The sequence below is a fragment of the Cavia porcellus genome, unplaced genomic scaffold (assembly GCF_034190915.1).
Source record: "Cavia porcellus strain 051 isolate PalLab524CR breed Dunkin Hartley unplaced genomic scaffold, mCavPor4.1 scaffold_11, whole genome shotgun sequence".
Classification (NCBI taxonomy): Eukaryota; Metazoa; Chordata; class Mammalia; order Rodentia; family Caviidae; genus Cavia; species Cavia porcellus.
In genome coordinates, this window is record NW_026947494.1 from 64180320 (window position 1) to 64206352 (window position 26033).

Consider the following 26033-nt stretch of genomic DNA (forward strand, 5'->3'; position numbering starts at 1 on the left):
GTAATTAAGAATTTTAAACATAAAAGGTCTCCCCATTTTATTTTTGTTTCTGAGGATTTGAACCCAAGGCCTTGTTCATAGTAGGCAAGGACTATCACTGAGCCAAAACTCAAGACCTTTTTATTTTTATTTTGAGACAGAATCTCACTAAATTTCCCAGATTGACTTCAAAAACCTATAATAATCCTACCTCAACCTTCCAAGTAGCTGGAATTACACCATGTGTGCCACCATGCCTAGTTTAAAACACAGGCCTTCATTACCTACTGTTTCAAGTTCAGAGTACCTATTACAGTGGAACATGATGAAATTGTTTCTCTTCAAGTTCTTGTTCCTTGAATTTCTCTAGGTAATCTATATGAATTTCATGTAAAAATTGAAAGAACTATAATCTTCTGCATAAGTGAATTAAAATGTAGTTCTGTTGATGAAACTCCAAAGCATCTATTATCCCAAAATCTTTTAAAGCTTAAAATGAAGTTAGTCTATGGTGCATTTTCCCTTGAAATTTCACAGCATTCTCCTAAGCCTCTTTCCGTGCCTGTGTGGCTGTGTCATTAGTAACTTTTCACTGATGGTACAACAAAAAGAAAAATGAGCATTCCCAAACTTCTAATAATTTGTGATTATTATATATTAACATATTTTTACACATTTACGGAAAGTGTCCTTTTAGGAGAGATCACATTTGACTGTCCCCTTGGAATCTAATTTTATGTATTTGTGTTTCCTGTTACCATAGTACCAAGATACTGTGAAGTCTTTCTTTTCCCACAGCATCACTTAAAACATACTAATTACATATTTTATGGAAACTTAGCATCATTTCTTCCTTTGAAAATAGAACATGCTTTTCCAGCGTCAATGAAAGAATATTTTACCTTCTGGTAATCTGTTGTAAATAAATGACTTTAAGGACAGTTTTCTTCATCTTGGTATCATTACTGTGCAGAAGTATACATAGTGGAACATATTCACAGGTGCTTCTCTTTGAAGTGTCTGAGAACAGAAAACCTAAGGAAGATGTGTTCCTGATACAGATCAGAGGGTGTTTATTTCAGCTTTTATTTGTAACTGTTGGTCCTTTTTCTTCTTGTAATCATAATTTTTTTTCATTCTGTCATCATGATTTGACCTAGTTTATAACTTAGAGAATATATCTGCTAATCAGGGAGGGATAAGAAGAAAAAACATCTGCCTGTCCCAGATCCCGTGCTAGCTTATTTCACATGTATTAGGTTATTTAGGAGGATTTTACCTCCTCTTTTTGGTGATGATGGTCAAACCCAGGACTTTGCATATGCTGGGCAAGCACTCTGTTACTCAGCTACACTGCCAGCCCTTCTTAAAATTTTATTTTGAGACAAAGTCTACTAAATTCCCTGGCCCCCTCCTGAAACTTCCAGTCTTCCTACCTTAGCCTCCTGAGTACCTGAGATTACAGGCTTCCAGCCAGACCCTGAAGAAGAGCTTCTTGTTAGTAGCATTTTGAGGTTCTTCCTGCACAACCAAGTGCACAGAAACCTGAAGACATTCTGTATAAAATCTAGTTCTCTGAACCCAATTGAGCTTAACAAACCTATTAGTATTATATTACCCTCTGAACTAAAAGCCTACATAATTTTAAACTTACAAGTAATTATACTTCAAATATATTTCTTGATTATAGTACAGTTTTAAAAGATTGTTTTTGATCTTATCAATACAAACCTATATCAAATCATTAATTTGCTCTTAAATATCAAATCATGTAATACTCTGTGATAATATTTTCCATATAAGATAGATTTTTTTTTTACTTAAAAAGACATCAGGGTCCAGGGATGCAGCTCAGGCAGCACAAACGCCTGCCTGTCAAGTGCAGCATCATGAGTTTGATTCTCAGTAAAAAAAATAAATAAATATAAAAATAAAATAAATCAGACCTTACATTAAAATAGCCATAATAGAATTTTTCCCACTATAAATAGAAAAGATATACATTTTACCATTTGTAGAAAGAATTGTTAAAAATCATTTTATTTGACTGAAATTATATTTCTGATCAGCATTATATTATAAGGATACTTGATCTTTGTCCCTGTTTCCTGCTACAGAGCTCTTAAAGCTCTTGAACATTTCCAACTGAAGAGATTCCTTTTTTCTAATGAGAAACTCAGGGCTGGTCCCTAAATAACATCAGAGTAGAGACTGATCACCAGAGAGACCAAACTTTGATTAGAAGCATTAGCTTTCAGTTTCCTCCTTTAGCCTCCAGGGAGGGGAGAAGAGCCAAAAATTGAGACTTCCATAAAAACCATTAGAGGACAAGATTTAGGGAGCTTTAGGAAAGTCATCAAGAAGTGGAAAGAGTGGCAGGCTCAGGAAAGACATGGAAGCTCCTTGCCATGTGCATTTCTTCTATCTGACTGTGCTGAATAATAGTATTATAATAAAGTACTAATACTAAGTAAAATACCTTTCTGAATTCTGTGAGTCATTCTAGAAGATTCTTCTTCAGTAGATTGTTGTGGAAACTCTCCAACTTAAGTTAGACAGAAATACACATAATTCAGGACTTAATAATTGCAACTGATATCTTCTTTTTTTAAAGCAAATAAAACCAAATAAATAAAACAATAAAGCCAATCAAAACAAATGTGAAAGTGACGCAAGATAATAGGAAATCACGGCTACCATAATACCTCTTGTTCTCTTTAAAATAGCTACATATGCCATCAGACATAATAAAATCAAACAAAGCAGTACATAAACCAATCAAAACAAAACAATGAAAGTGATACAAGGCTTTAAAAAATATAATAGAAAATCAGTGGCTACCATAATATATCTTGTTATCACTCTTCCTATAAGTGCCTTGAGGTGAACTGTGAAAATGGTTTGCTACTCTCTTGACCCAGAAAAGCCCACAAAATCACACAAATCATGAAGCTCTAGTCTTTGTGTTTAATTTAAGAACACCCATGAAACTTCCCAGGCCAACATCGGTATGCATATCTTGAAGGTCACCAGGTATCTGAAGGATGTCACATTAAAGAAGCAATGTATGCCATTCTAGTGTTACAATTGTAGACTTTGTAGCAGTGCCCAGGCCAAACGGGGGCTGGACACAGGGCGAGTGGCCCAAAAAGAGTGCTGAATTTTTGCTGCACATGCTTAAAAATACAAAGAGTAAAGGTGAACTAACGGGTTTAGATGTCTGGTCACTGAACACATGCAGGTGAACAAAGCAACCAAGATGTGCTGCTGCACTTACAGAGCTCATGGCCAGATTAACCCATATATAAGCTCCCCCTGCAACATTGAGATGATCCTTACTGAAAAAGAGTAAATTGTTCCTAAACCAGAGATGGAAGTTGCTCAGAAGAAAAGGATATCCCAGAAGAAACAAAAACTTATGAAACTAGAATAAATTAAGTATAAAATAAGCACAAATAAATAAAAGTAATATTGTTTGCCATTAAAATCTATATATAGATAGACATATATCTTGTTACCTTTGAAGTGGCTGCCTATACTATCAAATATTGTAAAATCAAAACAATCAAACAATAATGAAAATGATACAGGTATTTAAAACAAGATGGGAATTAACAGTGGTTACCACCTTCAGAAGGAAATCCCCCATAGTTGGTATTGTTATCCTCTAAATAGATGCTCAGAGACTACCAGCTTTAGATCAGCAAAGATAATCAAGCAATACAAGCATTAGGCTGTTATTTTTTTTTTAACTTTAGTAGCTATCATCTCAGCCTGTGTTTCTCCAAATCAACTGATTGCTTGGGCTGGGGGCAGCTTGGACCTCAGAGCTTCTTGTTTCCCAGCCTATGTGCCAGCTGGCTCACAGGAAGAGGTTGGGTTCGCAGTTCTCTTACTGGCCTGTATGACTGCCACAGGCTCACTGAAACTAGTATCTTGTGTGAGGGCAGTCATATAAGACTGAGTCCCAAAATTTAAAGAGCAAAATAAAAGATAATAGGAAACAGAGAGATAGATCTTTTTAAATGGGAAGGGGACCAAAAATGGATGTGGGAGGACCTTGATGTCTTGGTAATACGAATGTTGGATGGATGATACTTACCTCTTGGTAATATGAATGTTGAATGTTAAAAGCACTGAACAGGCTTTAAAAATATCTAAGATAACTTAACATGAAAGCAAATGTTCAGTTTGGTTTTAGAGGTTCTGGTCCATGATCATTTGGTCTTATGCTTAGGGCATAAGCAAGACAGCATATGATGGGAACATATAGAAACCAACCCTGCTGATCTCATGACCAGGAGTCAGAAGAGAGAGAAAAGGCCCATGGTCCCACAGTCCCCCTTCGGACACATCCCCAGTGATCTAAGGACCTTTCCCTGAGGCTCTACTGTTAGAAATTCCATTAGCTCCCAATTCCATCACCCTGGAGCCCAAGCCTTTGGCACACATTTGGAATACAAACACTAGCATGCACCTAGCTGATGTCAGAAAGTTAGACAAGTGGTTGGTGATTTGGAAAAGAATACATACTTTGGATGTCAGAATGTTTTGGATAAAAACATCCCATTAGAATAAGTATATATGTATAAGTATAATCATTTCTTTATATCCAAGGAAAGCCCATTTACATGCCATAATCTTAATATAAAGTACAGTGTTTAGTTTGTAAGAACAAGTACCAGAAGTCAGATTTTGAAAAATTTTAGATTAGAAGTGACACTCATGGGGCTGGGGATTTAACTCAGCAGCATAAGCGCCTGCCTTGCAGCCCGCTGTCATGAGTTTGATCCCTGCTACCAAAAAAAAAAAAAAAAAAAACCAAAAAAACACTCATATACAAGAATTAACCAGTTTAAGCATATTTTATAGATGATGAAATTCTAAGCTGTAGAGTACAATGGGTTAAATGAGAACAGTTCATAGATTCATGATGTTTCAGAAGTACAAATCTGATGTTTTTGTGTTTGATCTATTAAGTGAAAAAAGTAAGTATTAAAGGAAAAAACAAAAATGATTTTTATTAGTACATGTTTGCAGTACATAACGATTACATTTATTATGAGGAGTCAGTACATGTATAGCACACATATTAACTATGTTTCATCCCTTTCCCTTACCTCACCTCCCCATCCATCTCTTGGTCCCCTTCCCATTTGCAAAAGACCTATCTCCTTGTTTCCTATTATCTTTTATTTTGCTCTTTAAGTTATTTACACTTTGAATTTCTCCTCTAGGAGAAACCATGCACTATTTACCTTCTGTGTCAAATTTATTTCACTTTAACCATATTATCTCACAGTGTGTCCATTTTCCTACAAATGACTCATTTATCCTTCTTTTTAGCTGAGTAGTATTCCACTGTGTACAGATACATTTATTTTATTTGTTCATCTGTGGATGGACATATGCATCACATCCAAGATTTAGTTATGAATTGTGCTGCTAGATAGCATATATCACTGTAATGTGAAGTCTTTAACTTTCTGGGGAAGCTACCCAAAGAAGTCATAGCTGAATAGTTTTTTGAAGAAGCTCCATACAGATTTCCACTACCAATGTAGATGTGGGGTCCTTTTTCTCCACTGTTGAGAGTCACTGTAGCTGGAAATTGAACACGTGTGCAAGGCTTTGGCATGGGGGAACGGTTGTGGAATGACTGACACTGAGAACAAAAAGATGCCTCAAAGGGCAAGATAAGGCCATAGATAAGGACATCTGGCTCCAGCCCCAGTTAACAAGATAAAGACTGCAGCCACAGACATCTCCCTCCTGCTGTTTCCTACCACAATTGTCATCATGGAGATAAGACAGTTATTTTAGATTAGCATAGAATCCCACTTGGAGAAGTTGCTAAAGTGACTATCCAGGTCCTGCTCAGATCCTGTCCTTTCCTCAGTCTCCCAGCTCCTTTTTTGAAGACCTAATAAATATGGGCCACCCAGAGAAGTTTTTTGTCTCAAACCCCAGAATATCAAGCTCTGCTAGAGGGTTTTGATCCTCTTGGAGCCCTAAAATCATACTGCTTACCTCATTTATTTAAGCCTTTGCCATATATTCATTCGGGAGATTGGGGATCTTGGCCAGGTCCCCAGTACTCCACAGCTTCATCAGCTTTTATTATGATTTGATTTTTTGCTGCTAGCCATTCTTTCTGGAGTAAGATACAATCTAAATGCTTTCTTGACTTGCATTTCTCTAATAACTAAAGATGCTGAAGATTTTTTTCATGTATGTACTGGCTATTTGTAATTCTTGTGAGAAATGTGTATGTATTTCAGTTGCCTGTTTTTTTTTAACTAGATGTTTTTTACTTGGGAGATGTAATTTTTTTGAGTTCTTTATGTGGTCTAGATATTGAATATCTACCTGAAGGACAGCTGCAAAAAATTATTCCCATGAAGTTACCGCATCATTCTGTTGTTTCCTTTGCTGTGCAGATGCTTTTTAATTTTTCCCCTTCCCTTTCTCTTCCTCTCCCTTCAACCCATCCTTATTTACAAAACTTGCCCTCCTTATTTACAAAACTTTATTTCCATTTTATCATTTTTTCTTTTCCCTTCCTTCCTTTTTCTCTCCCCCTCCCTATTTCCCCTTTAGTTTTCAGCAGTCTCTTCCCATTTTACCATGTCTCTTGTATAATTTAATTCTTGTGTGTCTGATTTATTTCACTTTAGAGTATGGTCTCAAAATCCATCCATTTAGCAATAAATGTCTCAAGTTTATTCTTTATGACACATACTACTCCATATTTTAAAACACACACACACACACACACACATCTTTTTTTACCCACTCATCAATTGATGGACATTTGGGTTGTTTCCAAGATTCAACTATTACAAAATGTGGCACTATCAACATGGATGCACATATAATGCTGTGGTATTATGCTTTCAGTTCTCTTGGAAAAACACCAAGAAGGGGAATAGCTGGGTCAAATGGCACGTATAGTCCTAGTTTTTTGAGGCATCTCCACACTGATTTCCACAGTGGTTGTAGCAGTCTACACTCTCACCAGTAGTGCAGAAGTGTTCCCTTTTCCTCACAGCCCCAGCAGCATTTGGTTGATTTTTTTTATAATAGCCTCTTTTTTTTGAGTGAGATGGAATCTCAGTGTTGTTTTAGTTTGCATCTCTCAAAGGATCAATATGTTGAACATTTTTCATATATGTATTTGCCATTTGTATTTCTTCCTCTGAGAAGTGTGTATTCATCTCAGATACCCATTTTTAGATCGGGTCTTTAAATTTCAGGGGTCTGATTTTTTTCAGTTCTTTATATGTTCTAGATATTAGGTTCTTTGTCTGAGGGACAATGGGCTAAAATTTTTTCCCATTCTGTGGGTTATCTTTTCACTGTGTTGGTGATTTCTTTTGCTGTGAAAAAGCTTTTTTGTTTTATAGAATCCCATTTGTTCACTGTTGGTCTTATTTCTTGTGTATTCAGGGTTCTGTTCAGAAAGTCCTTGCCTATGCCTATGCCTTAAAGATTTTTATGTATTTCATCTTCCACTTTAACATTTAGCTCTTTGATTCACTTTGATTTTAGTTTAGTACATGGTGATTCAGTCATCTTCATATAGGCAGCTAGTTTTCCCAGCACAATTTGTTGAAAAGGCTCTTTCCTACAGTATATGTTTTGGGGTCCTTTGTTAAGAATTAAGTGGCTAAATATATCTGGAGTTATTTCTGCATTCTTTATGCTGTTCCATTGATCTGCAGTCCTCTTTTTGTGCCACTATTATGATGCTTTTATCACTGTAGCTTTGTAATATAATCTGAAGTTCAGTATTGTGATGCCTCCTGCTTTGCTTTTGTTACCCAGGATTGCTTTTAATATTTTGGGTATTGGGGCTGGGGATTTAGCTCAGCGGCATAAGCGCCTGCCTTGCAAGCAGGCAGTCCTGAGTTCGATCCCCGGTACTGATAAAAAAGGAAAAAAGACCAAAAAAAAAAAAAAATTCTGGGTATCTTCTGATTCCATATGAATTTTAGGATTGCTTTTTCTAGTTCTCTGAGGAATGCTTCTGGTATTGTAATTGGTATTACATTAAACCTATATATAAGTGTTTGACAATATTGATTCTATCGCTCCAGGAACAGGGAACATCTTTCTATTTTCTGATGTCCTCTTTGGTCTCTTTCTGGTGTAATTTAGTTTTAATTATTAGAGGTCTTTAACTTCCTTGGTTAGGTTAATTCCTAAGTATTTAATTTTTATTGAAGCTATTGTGAATGGTATTACTGTCTTAAATTCTTTTTGAGTGGGTTTATTGTTGATATACAGGAACCCTCCTGGTTTTTGTGTGTTTATCTTATATCCTGATACCCTGCTAAATATATTAGTTCTGGGAGTCCTTTGGTAGAACTCTTTGGGTCATCTATGAACAAAATCATGCTTCTGTAAATAACAAGTTTGCATTCTTCCTTTTCTATATGTATCCTTTTAAAAGTTTCATGCACTATATTGAACTGGAGTGGTGATAATAGACTTCCTTGTGTTGCTCCTAATTTTAGAGGAAAACCTTTCAATTTTTCCCATTTAATATGATGTTACCATAGTACGTCATAAATGGCTTTAATCAGATTGATACAAGGTCTTTCTTGTTTTCGTCAAGATTTTTGTCATGAAAAGATGTTTGAGATAATCATGTGATTTTTATCCTTGCTTCTATTTGTAATTATTATAGTTAATGGTTTGTATATGTTGAATCCTCCTTGAACCCAGGAATGACACATGTTTGGCCATGATATATGATCTTTTTAATGAGTTGCTACATTCTGTTTGCCAGTATCTTGAGGATCTTTGCATCTAAATTCATTAAACAGATTGGTCTTTAGTTTTCTTTTTTCAGTTGTTACTTTATCCAATTTGGAAATAAGGAAATGTTGGCTTTTAGGAATGATTTTGGCAGTGCTCCATCCCTTTCAGTTTCTTTAAAAATTTTCAAGAGTATTGGCATTCTCTCTTCCCTGAAATTCCCTGAATTCCTTGTGGAATTCAGTGATAAATCCTTCAGGTCTTGGGCTTTTCTTGATTGGGAGACTTTTTTTATTACTGTCTCAATTTTGTTATCTGCTATGGAGTTATTCAGATTTTTATGTCTTCTTGAGTCAGTTTTGGTAACTTTATATATATCTAGCAATCTGTCCTTTCTTTTGGCTTCTGCAATTTATTGGAGTATAACTTTTAAAGTAGTTTTTAATAATTTCCTGGATTTCAGTGATGTCCATTGTCATTCATGTTTTTTGTTTCCAGTTATATTGGTATGGGTTGGTTCTTTCTTTCTTTCTTTCTTTCTTTCTTTCTTTCTTTCTTTCTTTCTTTCTTCTTTGGTAAGATTGGCTGAGGGTTTGTGTATTTTGTTTATTCATTGTATATTTTGTTACTTAGCTTATTGATCCTTTGTATTTTTGTCACCATTTTATTAATTTCTGCTCTTTTATTTCCTTCCTTGCATTAGCTTTATATTTGGATTGTTTTTCTAGGATCTCTAATGAGGTGTATCATTAAACAGATTAGATTTTTTCTGGATGTGGATATTCATATTTATAAATTTCCCTGTTAGGAAATCCCTCATTGTGTTCTATAGGTACTCATATGCTGGACTGGCATTTTCTGTGGATTCTAGAGGCTAGTTTCTTCTTTGATTTTTTTTTTTTTTATGACCCACTGACTATTCAAAAGAATGTTTGATCTCTGTATGTTGACATTGTTTCTTTTTCCATTGATTTCTAGTATCTTTGTTGTGGGCGTTGTAACTGTGGCCTTTGCCTCTGTCCCAAGATCTAACCACTGCCATTAATTTGATGATAATTAATTTGTAGTTCTCCATTAATGAACTGCAATATTGTTGATATAAACATAAATATTGGCATAGAGTAACTGTTTCAAGCAGTAAGTTTGAAGTTCATGCTATTATATAATAAAATAATCTAGAAATATAACGTAGAAATTTTAGTTACTTAGAAAGTGAAACTGGGAACATGAATTTGAAATTAACTTCTATCCTTTTAAATTTACTTAAAAGGATCACTTTGTTTAACTCATTTTTCTATGTGTGTGTATGGTCCCACTCCCTTCCCTAGATATGTAGTATTTTCTTAGAGATAGCAAGAAAGAAAACTGGAAGCTAGATTAGCAGTTAACAAAAGGTGCAGAATCCTGGTGAAGTTGAAAATATAGGGCAGCACTGACTGGTAGGAAATGAGTGGGGCACGCAGCAGTGGAAGAGTGTGGGGAGACCTAGAGTGAAGGTGGAGAGGAAGAGCAAAGAGAAAGTGATAAATAAGATGAGAAATGTGTTGTCATAGCTACTGCCTTTTTTTCTTTCAGTTTGATCATTATGAAAGATAGTTACTTTTAAAAAATCGTGAAGTTGTCTTTTTTAAACATTTTATTAGTCTGAAATGCATAATACGTTTGTTGTGGGGTATTGGTACAGGCACATGTCGTACTTTATAGAGTGCTTTATGCTTTAAAGTACATATGTTTACAGCTGCATTTTCATGAGTTTATCCTGGAAGTGCCACCTTCTGATATTATTGAGCCACTTACAGTTGACAGTGAATTTGGGTAAAGACTGAGGGAGGGGAGCCCTGTTACTTTGAAAGAGAAGCCCAGGCATGGCTCCCAGCTAGAGTATCAACTATATGAACTGATCATGGCTAATCTGTTGGGGATATAAATGAAAACCATCACACCCTCTGGGCTTTAGAATGAAGTCACCCCTGCCTTTAAAAAAGAGGTGTTAAGCCTAATGTATTTCCTACATGTTACAGCCTTAAGAAGGAGAGAAGTAGTTTGTAGTGGAAAGTAGTACTGTGTATGTTATTTTCTCGTTGCTGAGACAAAATACCTAACACCCAGAGTTAGAGGAAAAGTTTGTTTTAGCTCACAGTTTGTAGAGGTTTCAATCCATAGTCAGCTGACTCTAAGGCAAGTGACATTGCAAAGGAACTCATAGAAGAGAAATAGTTCATGGCATGGCAAGCAGAAGCAAAGGACAGCATCAGCAGCCAGCAGAAGCAGCAAGCTTCCTTCTGTCTGTCCCTTTCTGTTCTATTTAGTCTGCAAGCCTGCTAATTGGTGCCACGTACACCCAGGGTGGGGCTGCCCGTTACCCATACCCAGAACAACACTAGACCAATTTAGTTAGCATGTGCCCTTAGTCCAAGTGGCACACACCCTACATCCAGCCAGTTCTAAAATGCCGCATCAATGAGCATATGAGGCTTTGGAGGACATTTAGACACAAGTCATAACATACTGACACTTTACAGTTATACAGAGAGACTTCACATATGTGGTATTTTCTTATTTGACAAAGGAGAATGGTGGGAATAGTAAGGGAAATGGAAGATAAAAGGATTAGCATATTTTATTGAAAACTCTACTTCAAAAAATTACTAGATTAATAAATGTCCATATGAAAGTGCTGTTTCCCAAACAATTTTTTATTTTATCACTTTAAGTATCCCAACTTTGGGCAACTCTATTTTTATTATATAATTGGGAAAACAGACAGTTTGCTTCCTTCGGAGCTGCTGCCTACCACCAAGCTAAGTGATCTCTGTGTAACAACAGCAATGAGTTCTTACTTGAAGTGCTGTTGGTCCTTAACAGCTTCTTTCTTTAAGTGCAGCTTTTAAGGCAAGGCTTATCTTTAGAAAAGATGCTAGTTTGTTTTGTGTAGGTGTGTGTATGTGTGTACAAATACACTTGCTCAAGTTTTCCCTAGCTTTCCCTATTTCCACATGCGACTGCAACACAGGCAAGAGGATCAAGTGAGATGATCCATAAAAGTTGCTGTGGGACAGTAGAGATTATTATAGTTATAAAAGTGGTTGTATTTACATAAACTATACCTTGCCGTCCAACACCATATAGCTATCTCCATGTGTATTAATATTTTGAGACATCCACTCAGTTGCCCTCACATATTGAAAGTTCTTAAAATACCTTATCATAGTAAAAAGAAATCAGAATTGGCCTACTGAATGATTTATATTTTTTCATGTCATGTTTTCCCATATGCCTAAATATTCAAGATCTCAGGCCAGCTGGAAGTCTAGATCTTTGCAAAAATCTTCTACTTCTTACAGTTAAAAAAGGTTTGTATTGTGTAGGATTAAGTTTGACTAAGTGTAGCGAAGTCCAAAATAACAAGTCATTTAAACACACAGATTTATTATTTCATAGAAAAGAGTGGATGTTGGCAACTCAGCAAGCATAACAGAACTTCAAGTTGTTTTGTCTTTCTGTTTCCTCCCCCTCACTACTGATTTACATCTTTACATTAATTCATGGCCCAAAATAATAATCAAATCTCCAGTTATCACACTGCATTCCAGGCATTAAAAGAGGATTGAGGGCTGGGGATTTAGCTCAGCGGCATAAGCGCCTGCCTTGTAAGCAGGCAGTCATGAGTTCGATCCCTGGTACCGATAAAAACGAAAAAGACCAAACAAACAAACAAACAAAAGAGGATTGAAAGGGAGGCAAAAGAGGGATGGCTAAGCAGCTGTCCCTGAAGTCTGACATTTTGGTTTACATCTGATTGGCTAGAATTTAGTCATATGTCATACCTAGCTGCAAAGGAAGGCTGAGAAGTACTGTTTTTCTACTTGACGTGTTGCCCCAAGATTCTGTTAACTGGAAGAGTGTGTGTGTGTGTGTGTGTGTGTGTGTGTGTGTGTGCGCGCGCGCATGTGTGTGTGTGTGTGTGTGTGTGTGTGTGTGTGTGTGAAAAATGGAGCAACTAATAGTCTGTGCCAAAGGTCTTTGTTAGGCATCTGTCAATAAGGAAGCCTAACTTAGACTCCTGGCTCGCGCTGAGCTGGGTAGTTTGGCGTATTGGAGGAATGTCACACCAGCAGCTCCAGCTGTGGGCCTTCTCTGAGCACTAGTTGAACAGCACAGTGAAGAGATGGGAGTTGGGCTGGCTCTGAGGAAGTCTGCCAGGGAGCTCCAGATTGAGGCCTAGCGCTTTGGGCCATGTGTTAAGTATGTGTCCTCCCAGTTGAGGGCCTTCCTGCTCTACCCTGTACTCAGGAGTTCCAGTGCCAGGCATCAGTAAAGCCCAGCATTATCCCATCATTTCTTCTGAACTTTATTAAGAACATTGTTTCTCAAATGTCAGTTAAGCTGTGTTTGAATTAAGCATTATGAACTTGATGATTTTGCTAGCAGTCCCAGATGACAGTGTAGGAGTCAGTAATCAACAGTACTGCATCTGCTTCCAACAGTCATTTTAATGTGTTGCTAAATGTATGTATGTATGTATGTATGTATATTATTATTAAATTGCTAAATATATATTTTAGGGCTGGGGATTTAGCTCAGTGGCATAAGCACCTGCCTTGCAAGCAGGCAGTCATGAGTTCGATCCCTGGTACCGATAAAAATGAAAAAGACAAAAAAAATAAATAAATAAATAAATAAAAAATAATATATATTTTAAAGTAAATTATTTACATATATTACATAATTATAATAAATATAATTATATTTAAATATAATTATTTAAAAGTAAGTTATTAAATATATATTTAAAAGTAATAAGGCTGGGTGTGGTGGGAATGCCTGTAATCTCAACACTCAGGAGGCTGAGGCAGGAAGATCACTGAGTTCAAGGCCAGTCTGTACTACACAGTGAGACCCTGCTATAAATAAGGAAATAAAAGTATTAAAAAAAAACTATTTCAAAACTTTATTTTAAGCCAGGCATGGCAGTGCGCACCTGTTATCCCAGCTACTTAGGAGGCAGAGGTGGGAGTATCTTTTGTACCTACAAGCAAGAGACCAGCCTGGGCAACATAATGAGACCTCATCCCAAAACAAAACAGTAAAACTGTTTTAGTCTTCATAGAATAAGAGCTTTACACAGTGATTCTCTGAAATAGTTGAGTTAAATATTCAAGTTATGCATATTTTCACAGTTAATCTTTGATTCTGTTGTTACCAAGACATGAGCTTTTAGCTTTCTCCCTCAGATACCAGATTTAACTAAACTACACTCCAGTGAAGATGTCTAGTGAACTAAGAAGTGAAGTTGTGCAGCTGAATTTTGAACCATTAAGAGTTAAATTTCTCACCTAAGTATTGACATGCTCTGATTAATGTGAGCTCAAATAGTTTCAGACAGAGTCTGAAACTCACTATGGCCTCAAGATACTTTAATAGACACTTTACTAGGTGAAGGAATTTTAAAGGACATTAAGATTACAAAAAGTGCTCCTGTTAAATAATAATCAGGAAGCTGCCAATGAAAGTAATAAACTATCAGCAGAGTGGTAAAGCTTAGAAACACTGATAATACTCAGTGTTGGCAAAGACACGGAGGAAAGAATAGACACTCTTGGGTACTGTAATGTACTGTTGGTGATAGTAAAAAAGGACTACCTAAGGATGCTCTGGCAGAGCCTTTCAGAAATAAAATGTGTATAACTGTTCAAACTAGTGATCCTCCCTTCCTCCTTTCTCCCCTTCCCTTGTCAGTATTGGGAATTGAACCCAGGGAGCACTGAGCTACATCTCAAGCCCTTTTTCAATTTTTCTTTTGAAACAAGGTTTCACTGATTTGCTCAGGCTGTCCTCAAACTTGATGTCCTCTTGCCTCAGCCTCCTGAGTAACTGGGATTATAGATATGTAAAACCATGACCAGTCAATTCTCTTTGTGAATAGCAATTTTACAGAAATATTTGTACACACCTGAAAATTAAAAAATTAAAGCAAATTGTGAATTATAGATAAACTACAGTAGATGCATTAAATTTGTCTGATGACAACTGACAAGAGGAAACCTTTAGAAACAAAGGAGCCAGGAGTGGTGGTACACACCCATAATCTCATCACTTGGGAGGCTGAGGCAGGAGGATCACTATGAGTTTGATACCAACCTAGGCTCCATAGTGAGTTTGAGGCCAGCCTGAAATGTATAGCAAGACCTGTCTCAAAAAAAGAAAGTTAGGTGAGTATAAATGATAGTTCTTAAATGATGAAACTAAGACAACTTTAATAAATTTAAATATGTAAAGCCTTATTTCTGAGGGTTTTTCTTGAGAGAAGAATGTTCCCTACACCAACTTTTGGGAGGGGTTTGTTTCAGAAAGTTTAGATGTGGACACAAAGTTATTTATTTGTGGGCCTTGTGTTAAAAAATTACAGTTCTTTAGGCAACTGTTGGAAATCTTGTACAGAGTGCAGAAACCTCCAAACAAGGATACTGATGCATATACACAAAAGGCCAGGAAAAGGTCAGGCTTTTCCCAAGGTTCAAACAACATGACAATAACAGTTTCTCTCCTTCCCATTTCTCATCTCTCGCTCCGTACTTTGGCCCTCTCCTCATCATCCCAAAGCTATGTGCTTCCAGATTCAAGTCAGAGAAGGACATTTATGTGACTCCCAGAAGATCCAGCAGGGTCTTATTGCCCCTTCCAGATGGGTCATGTTCTCATCTTGACTCGGTGCCTGCTCACCAACTGGCTCAGTCTAATTAAGTCAGGAGGTCGATAACTCCTCCACCAGGAGCACAGGGGCCAAGAATAGGAAAGCGGATGCTCACACAGAGGCAAGTGAGGGCAGGTCACCAGAGAAAGGTCACGTGGGTCTGCCCTGCAGGTACCAATTGTATGAAATACTTATATTGCTGAGGATAAAGAAGCTCTGCTTGTTGATCAGTGTGTTATAGCCTAGTAAAACTCCCTGGTTGAGGTCATACTTATATCAGTACTATCTGTACAAGATTCAATTTGCTGAATGTTGGATAGCCAATGACTGAGGCTATCAGGAAGCTTAAAGAAACCAGTTTAAGGATCGTTGACACTTTAGACTAGTAGAGCCAAAAGAACCTCCTTGATCACCAACCCTCTCACTTCTCAGAGAAGTAGGTCTGGATAAGCCATGTAATTTGCGTGAGATCACACACCAAGCCGTTCATCTTCTAACCAAGTACTCTCTTCAGTAATAATTAGAGTGTTAATAATAGCCATTCATATTTATGTTTGCCATATGCCAGACAATATGCTAAACATTACATGTGCAAAGTCTCATTTAGTCTTCACAGCTATCCTTTTCTTAATTTACTGGAAATAAAGGCAGAAAGGAGCTTGTTCAGTTGTCTTCAGATGCTTCCCCATGCTTTTCCACTTGTTATTTTAGGTTGCAAACAGCCCTCCCTTTTGTCAGAGTGAGTGAATGCTGGTTTATTGCTTCATCTGAGGTACAAAAAACAACTGAAGAAGACCCTGATCACAGAACCTGTGTGTGTGCCCTCGCATAGCCGTGACTGTAGGACTTATAATGACTGCATTTAAATCGAACAGAGTAAAAGGCAGTGTTTAATTTCCTTATGTCTTTAAACAGGTATTTCCAGAGAGTCAAGGGAAAGCATTCCTTATTATTTACAAATAAATGAAATACTTTTAATCAGCGATCAAGAATTTCTTCCATGCCATTTAATGGATCAACATTGGAAGTTCTTTGTGGAATGCGAGGAACTAACATTCTAAAGAAGGCTTGTTTTCTTAATTTTTTGATACCTGTTCATGTTATCAACAAATCTTCATCTCTTATCCTGTGTGGTAGACTTGTTTAACATACACTTTATATGTTGCAACTTAAGATGTACATTTACTGTTACAAGAAAAACACATTTCTTCCGCTGTTATTTTGCCATTGGAATAAAGGCATTTCTGAACTAGATTGTGTTGGCTCTCTGGGTTTCTTTTCTCTGAAATAAACTTGAAACTAACCTTCCAGTCAACGTGTCTACTTTTGTATTAATAACAGTTGTTTCCTAAGGAAAATAAGGACATAAGTACAAGTAATTCATGGAAAAAACCTAGGTAAAGTGAATCCACTTGAAGCAAGAACTTCAAGTCCCAGTATCTTGCCTCGTTTACTTTAATTTTTATCTCAAAAATTAAGCGTAAAATTATGAATGAATTTTATGTTGAGTTTCATAAAATTTAGTGGAGATAGAATTGTAACTGTGGTAAGCCTTAGAAGAAAGAAAGAACTGAGAATGAATGACTTTTGCTACATTGTCTTAAAGATTAAAAAACTAAATATATTCAAGATGTTTGTGAAGGCTGTCTCTTAATCTTTGATGACCAAATTCTTATTTACTCATCTTGCATTATCCCAGGTTCCCAAGTAAGCTGTTAGACTGGCAGTTCTATTCTCTTTCCTCTTGAGTAGGGAAGTCAAAATGGCAATAAAAATTGCCAGAATCTTTTTTGGGGGGGGGATGGTGCTACTTTTAGATATTTTCTTACAGTAAATGCATAGAACATTAAGTATCTTTGGTATATACAAGAAAAACTAACAGTTAACTCTGGGTAAGAGTTATAGGGCTGGGAAAAATGGGAAAGGAACACCTTCCCTCCTTGTTTTGGTGATACTGGGGGATTGACCCTCAGATCTTTGCAGTGAGCTACATCAGGCATTTTTATTTTTCATTTTGAGACAACTCTCCCTAAGTTGCTAAATTGAGCAGGCTAGATTTGAACTTGGAATCCTCCTGCCTCAGCTTTCTAGAGTGCTGGGATTTCAGGCATATGCCGCCACAGCCAGCCAAGAGTACCTATTGGCTAATATGTATCCTTTTGCAACTTGTGAAACTGGTGTTAGGTATGTGTCCTTTCTATTCAGATAAAAAAAAAATAATCTGAAAATAAAGCACTTACAAAGGTTAGCTTATTAACCTCTAGTGTTAAGACATTAGATCATTTTATTTTAAGAGTCCAATAAAATGTTAAGGATAGAATAATCCTACATGTTGAAATGTTAGAGAACTTATAAACACTTAGTTTGCCATTATAATTTCCTTAAGAATACTATATTTTCAAAGTTCTAAGTTTATATTAAGTGATATAGTTGTTTTTATTATTTAAGAACATACTTAAATATGTGCCAAATTATGGGTCAAGGTTCACTAGCCTGATTTCTGGAAATGTACAAGCATACATCTTTTCTCTTTTTTTCCATTCAGTCCTTTCATTCCTGACTCATGTTCAGTCCTTAATAGTGACTGTGTAGACTACACCGAATGATAATTCTAGCCCATTCCTCTTATTGTAGCTTTTTTTCTTTCCTTTTCTTTTCTTTTCTTTTAAAGAGAATAAAACCAAGCAAAATAAAAGAGAACAAAGCCAATCAAAGCAATCCAGTGTCAAGTGACCCAGGACCCCAAAACAACATGAAATCAACAATGGTTACCATAGTAACTCTTCCTGTCTTCAAAATAGCTGCAGATACCTTCAGACATAGTAAAACAAAACAAAATAGAACCAATAAAAACAAAACAATGAATGCAATAAAGAATCTCAAAACAAGACAATAGTAAATCCCAGATGGCTACCATAATATATATCTTTGAAATAGCTGCCTATGCCATCAGATATAACAAAATCAAACGAAACAAAACAATGATACAGGACTTCAAAACAAGACGATAGGGAATCATGTCACTACATACTGTGACGCTCAATAGGTGATTGGACCACAACACCACAAGCATCAAATTGCATTTCACCTCAATAGCTATGATCTCCGGATCAGTGGTCACTTACCAAGTGGGGTAGGGGGGTTGGCTCTTGCTTCTCAGCCCACACACCAGAAGAAGCTGGGGTCTGGATAGCCCCCTGGAGCAGCAGGCGGCCCACACATGGCACCGGTTTGCAGGGAGGGCTTGCTTCTTGGTGATTTCTTGTTCTCTTCCCTCTGTAGCATTTTTTCTTATAAAACATCAGTGGCAAAGTTTAAGTTTTGTCTTTTTTTTTTTTTTTTTTTTTTGTCTTTTTGAGACAGGGACTCACTATGTGTTTAGGCTGCCTTGAGCTTACTTTGTAGCCTAGGCTGATCTTGAACTTGCAATGATCCTCTTGCCTCAGCCTCCCAAGTGCTGGGATTACAGGCATGAGCCACTACGCCCAGCTAAATTTTGTTTTTGAGACAGGATCTCACTATGCAGTTCAGGCTGGCCTTGAGCTCACTTTGTAACCCAGGCTGTTCTTGAATTTGCAGTGATCCTCTTGCCTCAGCCTCCCAAATGCTGTGATTTTACAGGCATGCACCACCACACTCAGGTGATCATAAGGTCTAACTCTTAAACTTCTTTTTCATACCTGATATGAGCTGCATTGTGTTCCCTAAAATTTGTATTTTGAAGCCCCTAGCCCTATATTCCTCAGACTATGACTATCCAGGAGTATTTGAAAACTACAGTAAATATTTAAAATGTATTACAGTAAAAGACACAATGTCATTAATTTATCTCAAAGTATTCCTCCTCACTTGGAATACACTTATTCCATGATTCTTGCCACTTTTTGAAGCAGTTCTGGACTCCTGCTTTTCACATCTGTCATCACTGCCTCAGTGCCTTGAACCTATTGAAAATGTTAGCCTCTCATGGTCATTTCAATTTTGAAGAGCCAAAAATCACATGAAGTCACATAGTGCCAGTCCAGGAGGTAAGAAATAGGAGGACACACTCATGTTTTTACAAGCTTGCCTTTCTGTTGGATGGCACTCAGCAGTAGCATTCACCCTTTTTTCTTTTTAATCACACCTCATAAAAATAACTTTCTTAGTTAACTTTTTCATTGCTGAGACTAAATGTCCAACATCCATAGTTAAAGGAGGAAGAAATTATTTGGTGCACAGTTTGTTTTAGTTAATACATGATTAGGTCCAACGCAGGATAGCATGACAGACTGGGACATTGCAGAGGATAAACAATCCATGGCAAACAGGACAGGCAGAAGACCACAAGCAAGTGTCCCTTATATTCCAGCCAAGCTACCTACCCTTAGGGCAGATAACTCTGAGACCCAGGGTAGGAGCACTATTAATCCTACCCAGAGCTACGCCAAACCAATCAGTGGGCTAATTTAGTAATTCCAGCATCATACACACTAGATCCTGCCACCTCTGAAAAGCCCTACCTATGAAAACATGAGGCTTTGGGGATATCAAGGCATTACCTATAACATGCCCATAAGTTAAAGAAGGAAAGGTTTATTTTACCTCACACTTTGTAGAGGTTTTAGTCTATAGTCATCTGACTCCAAGGCAAAATAGGGGAGAAACAGTCCATGGCAGGCAGGAACCAACGGCAGCAAGCTTTCCTTTCTCTTTTATCTTACCCAGGCTAGAAGCCTATTGGATGGTATCATCCACACTCAGAACTGTGCTAAACCAATCAGCTGATTAATCCAATTATTAGATCCTTAATAAACCATCATACACACCCATGGTCTGGCCACTCAAAAAGTCCCTTGGAAGCTCATGAGGGAACATTTTAGATATAAACCATAACAGACATTCACTAAAGAGGATTTTCAGAACTGCCGTAGAAAGTGGCAAGAACAATGGAATAAGTGTGTTCAAAGTGGGGGATTAATGGCAATGTGTGTTTTACTATAATTTTAAGAATTTCAACCATATATATACATATTGATGGAAAAGGTTAGGATACGAGCTAATATTTTGAGCACAATGCATTCTAGTAATTGCTATAAATACTTCTGATATACTTACTTTACATTAACTTGTTTAATCCTTACTATACCCTATGAGGTATGAAACATCATTATCCCCGTTTATATATGAGGAAACTAAGATGCAAGGATGAAGCAATTTGGCTCTAAGTCAAACAGCTACCAAGTGATAGTTCTTGGAACCAAACCTAGTAATCAGAAGCTCACGCTGTTAAACACCATGTATTTTTCTCACTCAACCAAAAGTTATCTACCTCAAAAATACATGCTAAATGATTAGACCAGTGTTGGCATCATCCTGGTTGACAACTCTGTTGGCTCCTTCCACCTGCACATTCCACAATGGAGGCAGCTTGTCCACGGTGACGAATGCCAGGCCAGCAGGGCAGACAGAGACACCTGGGAGTGGGCAGCAGTCCAGTGAGTGGTTCTTCTGCTCTTCTGGCTCTTTCAGTCTAGGAACTCTCAAGTATTGCCCGAGCCCAGTGTGCACAGGAAACTGTTCACTGCTTTAAATGAAGGCATGTATGTACATGAGACGTGGATTGAAGGAACATGCAGTTTTCTATGCTATTGAGGGCTAATAGTGTATAACCTATGTATTTCTTTGGATTCTTCCTCCTGCTTTTTCACATTCTGTGTTTACTGATGCCTATTTTACAAGAGAGAACATATCTTTCATAAACATATAAAAACCAAGAAAATGTGGTTTGTGTCTGCTTAAATTTGAACAAAATGTTAAATCCTTAATTCTTTTACCGTCTAATTTGAGGCCATGTCACTTCAACTTGCATTATCTTTAAGTCCCAAGTGCAGGGCCTGTGGTTAATCTCCAAGTTCTTTGACATCTCTGTGAGTGCATATTCTTTCATTCAGGCTGCTTAGCCAAGGGCTGTGAGGTCGGACCAGTAGTTACAAACATTTGAAGCTGCAGGGTCAATAATGTACTTTAAAGGCAAGCCTTTTAAAGATGAGTACTCAAACGCAACCCAAAACCTACTTTTTTATGGAGAAAAGGTAAAACAAAATTTCTTAACAAGATGATAGAATAACAATAGTTAATGTATTGCACATTATCTTTAAAGTAGTTCCTCAGAGTATAAGATACGGGATAAAAAATTAGCCAATGGAAATTAGCACAAACCTTCCTTTTCTATAAACCAGGAGACACTAATAGTATAACTAACTTGTATTTTCTCTCCCTTTTCCCTTCCTTGCTCTCCCTTTCCCCCATCCTAGTTTCTTTTTCCTTTTTAACAATTTCTTCCCATTTCACAGTATCTGTTGTACATTTTAGAGCTTATTTACTTTTTCAATTCCTCACAGCAGGAAGAAAATACAATGATTACACATATGAGTCTGATTGACTTCGCTAATGAGTCACATCCATTTGCTTATAAAAGTCTCAAGTTATCCTTCTTTATGGTTCCCCTGTATAAAAATAACCACATCTTTTTATGCATTCCTTGGATGATGGGCACTTGGGTTGTTTCAGGATTTAGCTATTACAAATTGTGCTGCTATAAACATAGATGCACATATATCACTGTGATATGATGTTTTTAATTCTGGGAAAGATACCCAGAAGGCAAATACCTTGGTTAAATGGGGCCTTTACTCCTAGCTTTTTGAAGAATCTCCATACTGATTTCCACAGTGACTGCACCAATCTGCACTCCCACCAACAGAAGAAAAGTGTTCCTTTTTTCCACAGTTCCTCCAGGATTTGTTGATGGTTGGTTTTTTGATAACATTCTTTCTAGAGTGATATGGAATTTCTGTGTTGTTTTAATTTGCAATTTTGGCTTAAAAGAAAAATAACGTGCCTGCCATAGATTCACTACCACTGTTCTAGTTGATAAAAACTGTAAACATGTATGTTTTTGGCTGTTCACAAGACATCTTCAGGTTCCCTGACATATGCCAGTTTGGCTGAGATACAAAGCTGGGTCATGTCCCCAAAGTTGGAGGCAAGAACGTGGTAAAGCGAGGTGCCTCATTGGTGGGGGAGCCTTGCCAGTCATAACCTTTTTGTCTCAGCACAGCTTTTCTGTTTTCTGCTCATTATTGCCTACACAATAGCTGTCATGAAATGATTCAACAGAACAAGCCAAAACTATGGGGGTTTTTTGTTAAAAGTTGTCCCCAAAAGACATAAGAAATGCTAGTAATGGAAACAAAAAGTTTCAAGAAAACTTTTAGTTAGTTCTTAGGTGGGGGATAAATGAGAGTAAAGAAAGCCAAACTTAGAAGACCCCAGCACTGTCCCATGAATGACTTTCTACATCCTAGTGAAGCCTAAAGAGAACTGTGGACCTCCTTTTTTCCTGTAGAGGCCGCACAGAATGGTTTGAGCCTCTCCATCTACATACAAGTCAACTAGCACCTCACTGTAGGGCACCCTCACCCCTATTTCTCTACATTTCCAAGAAGGGACTTCCACTCTCCCACTTTTCTATGAAACTTTCCATCAGCCTGTTGGGCAGCTTGGTCACTGGGTAGTGCTCTCAGCTACTAGAAATTTCATCACTTCCCACACCCACCCGGCCACTTTCTCACCCCCACTTGCCAGGCGTGTGGATCAGGCTTTACTGTTGACTCACTGGTGAAGAGGGAAGAATTATAGAACAGCCCACTTAAATGACTGCAAATGTGTTTAAAGACTGCCATGAGCTTGCCACTTGCCACAGGCCATTTCTCCTTAAGGTTCTCTTCCAGACCTGCCTTGGGTTGAGACAGCAGGATAGGACAAAAAGAGTATGAGTATAGGCTCTAGGCTGACATCTGGGGTCTGCCACTTGCCAGTTATAAAGCTTTGCAACCCTCTTAGGGTCTGGCTCTGTATCTGCAAATAGGGCTACCCATATGCATCTTTTTTTGTTTTGTAAGGATTAACCTGTACAAAGCCAGTGTCCCAATGGCTAGCACATAGTGAGTGCTCAGTAAGTAACAGTTGCTGTGATTAGGATTATGTTGGATTCTCATGCCCAGACTCCCCTTTCTAAACCCTTAATTAATGACCCTGCTGCATTGCATGTGCTGGTACACACCCACATGCACACACTATAATGTTAATTTCTTAAAGCTCTCCAGGAGATTACAGTAAGTAGCCAGGTCGAAAAGCATTGCTATAGTCCGGATCTTTTACTTTTTCTTTCTTGTGCCACCCCTCACCTTTCTTCATGCCTCAGAGACTCAGAATTCTCTTGTGTTCCCCCCACTCCATGCACACAGAATTTTACTGTAAACATAAACCTTTTTGCTCTGTCTCTTCCAACAAAAATTTTTGACAAGTTCTTAGGTGAATCTCACTATGCAAATGTGAGAGACATTAATCGAGTTTTTTTCTTTTAAAATTCTTAATTGTACATATTTATGGGGAAGAGTATGATTTTTTTTGAGACAGGATTTCACCATGCAGTTCAGGCTGGACTTGAACTCACTTTGTAGCCCAGGCTGGTCTCAAACTCGAAGCAGTCCTGCCTCGGCCTCCCAAGTGCTGAGATTATAGGCATGTGCCACCATGCTCAGCATGCTATGATAATTTGATACACACATAAAATGTTTAATGATCATGTCAATATAATTAGCATTTCTAGCTTCTTAAGCATTTATCATTTGTTTTGAGAACCTTCATACACCTCTTTTATATACAGTACATTCCTACAAATTATGGTCACCCTTCTATCTACCTGCATTTTGGTACTATTTGCCAACTTCTCTCTATTCCTCCCCTCCCCTCCACTAGCAACCTCTAAATGACTACTATTCTCTCTGCCTCTATGAAATCAACAGCGCAAGTCTTAGTAAATTTTCAATCAAGTAATGTATCTCATTCATTATAGATTTTACAAATATTTAATGCACAACTAATATGTACCCACCATTGTTTTGTGTGCTAAGCATATAATAGAAAATGACAACATTCATGCATTCATGGATATTATGTCTAGGAGCAAAGAATTTTATTTCAGCAAGTGTCTGTTGAAAGGCAGAATACATCTTACCTATTGTCTTAGTTACTTGTCTCATTGATGAGACAAAATACCCAACATCCAAGGTTAAAAAAAGAAAGGTATATTGCAGCTCAAAGTAGAGGTTTCAGTCCATAGTTAGCTGGTTCCAAAGTTGGGCAGCATGGCAAAGAGGTACTACAAAGGAGAAACAGTCCATGCCATGGCAGGCGGGGAAGGCAGCAAGCAGCCAGCCAAAGCAGTGAGAAGCAGCAGCAGCCAGCCTTCTTTCTGTCCCCTCATATTCCATCTAGGTTACAAACCTATTGATTGGGGTCACCCACACCCAGGGTGGGGCTTCCATTACCACAGCCTTAATCCCAGTATCACATGCTTAATCCACATTCACACACCCTAATCCAGCCATATTTGAAAATCCCTACCTATGACTACACGAGGCTTTTGTGGGGACATCTAGATACAAGCCTAGTGTCACACTAGGTTTCTAATCCTAATGGGCTTTTACTTACCATTTTAGGATTACGTTGCTGTCCAGACCAGAAATGATTCACAATACTGCAAACCACCTCAACACATGCAGGTTATATTTAGAGCCAAAGGAAAGGAAGTAGCATACAGAAAACAGAAGTGAGGTCCAGCTGAATTGGTCATAGCTTGGCATTTGTTTTGACCACCTGTGATGGACTCAAGCTCAGTTGCTACAATTAGCTGAGACTCCGTTATTGTTACAAAGGCAAAGGCCTCGTGTCTGTACACTTAGTTAGGTTGTAGTTCATTACCTTAGGATTTTATTCATAGGGCCATTCTCAGATCACAATTAGTTTGACGCAATGACCTAATGCATATAGCATGACCAAAGCCAAAAGATGCTATGGTGGTAGAGAAAGCAAGTGTTTAAAGTGAGTGGTCAGGGAATGCTTGGTTTTGAGACGACATCTGAACAGAGAACTGAGTGATAAGGAAGACTCACAAATTCCATTGTAACCACATTTATATAATTTTTATTCTATATGTCTCATGTCTCTTAAATTACATAGGAATCTCTGAAGCCCAGTGACTACTTTTTATATTTTTACATTTTCCCATAGCAACCATGTAGCATTTTGTATAAGCAAGAACTCAGTGACTCACACTAGACTCAAAAGCATCTCAGCCTTTAAAATGCACATATCTTAAAAGAGTCAGCCATCAAAGGACCCAAGGTACCAAGGTACCTGCCTCCTAAGTAAAGAAAAATCCAGTGAAACACATGAGATCATTAGGTATCACCCCAAGGTTAGACTTTCTACTTGTCTCAGTTGCTTGTTATAGTTACAGATTCTTTATCAGCAAGGCTTCAAAATACTCCAAGGTTGCTTCTGGCTCACCATCCTGTGATATAATTTCTTCTCATATGTATTTGACTTCCTTACCAATGTCTCTATGTGCCTTTAATCTTCCTTTCTTTAAGATAATCAGCTGAATTCTGCAGAATCATATGATGTCTCTGAAGGCCAAAAGAAGAGTCTTCAATACATGAGGAAATCCTTACAAAATTTAGTGAAACCAGTTCAGAAACTTCTTGAA

The 26033-nt window shown here is 37.5% G+C and overlaps 1 protein-coding gene and 1 pseudogene across 1 annotated transcript in view; both read left to right on the forward strand.

Moving 5' to 3' along the window:
• Positions 1-16688, forward strand: part of Ankrd31 (ankyrin repeat domain 31) — a 241722-nt gene extending 225034 nt beyond the window's left edge. Inside the window, exon 24 of the mRNA XM_063258367.1 lies at positions 16352-16688. Coding sequence (XP_063114437.1) covers positions 16352-16497 — 146 coding nt within the window. The 3' untranslated portion in view covers positions 16498-16688. The remainder of the gene's footprint in view (positions 1-16351) is intronic.
• On the forward strand, positions 2880-3412 carry LOC111756306 (large ribosomal subunit protein uL22-like; annotated as a pseudogene).
• Positions 16689-26033: the final 9345 nt, after the last annotated feature.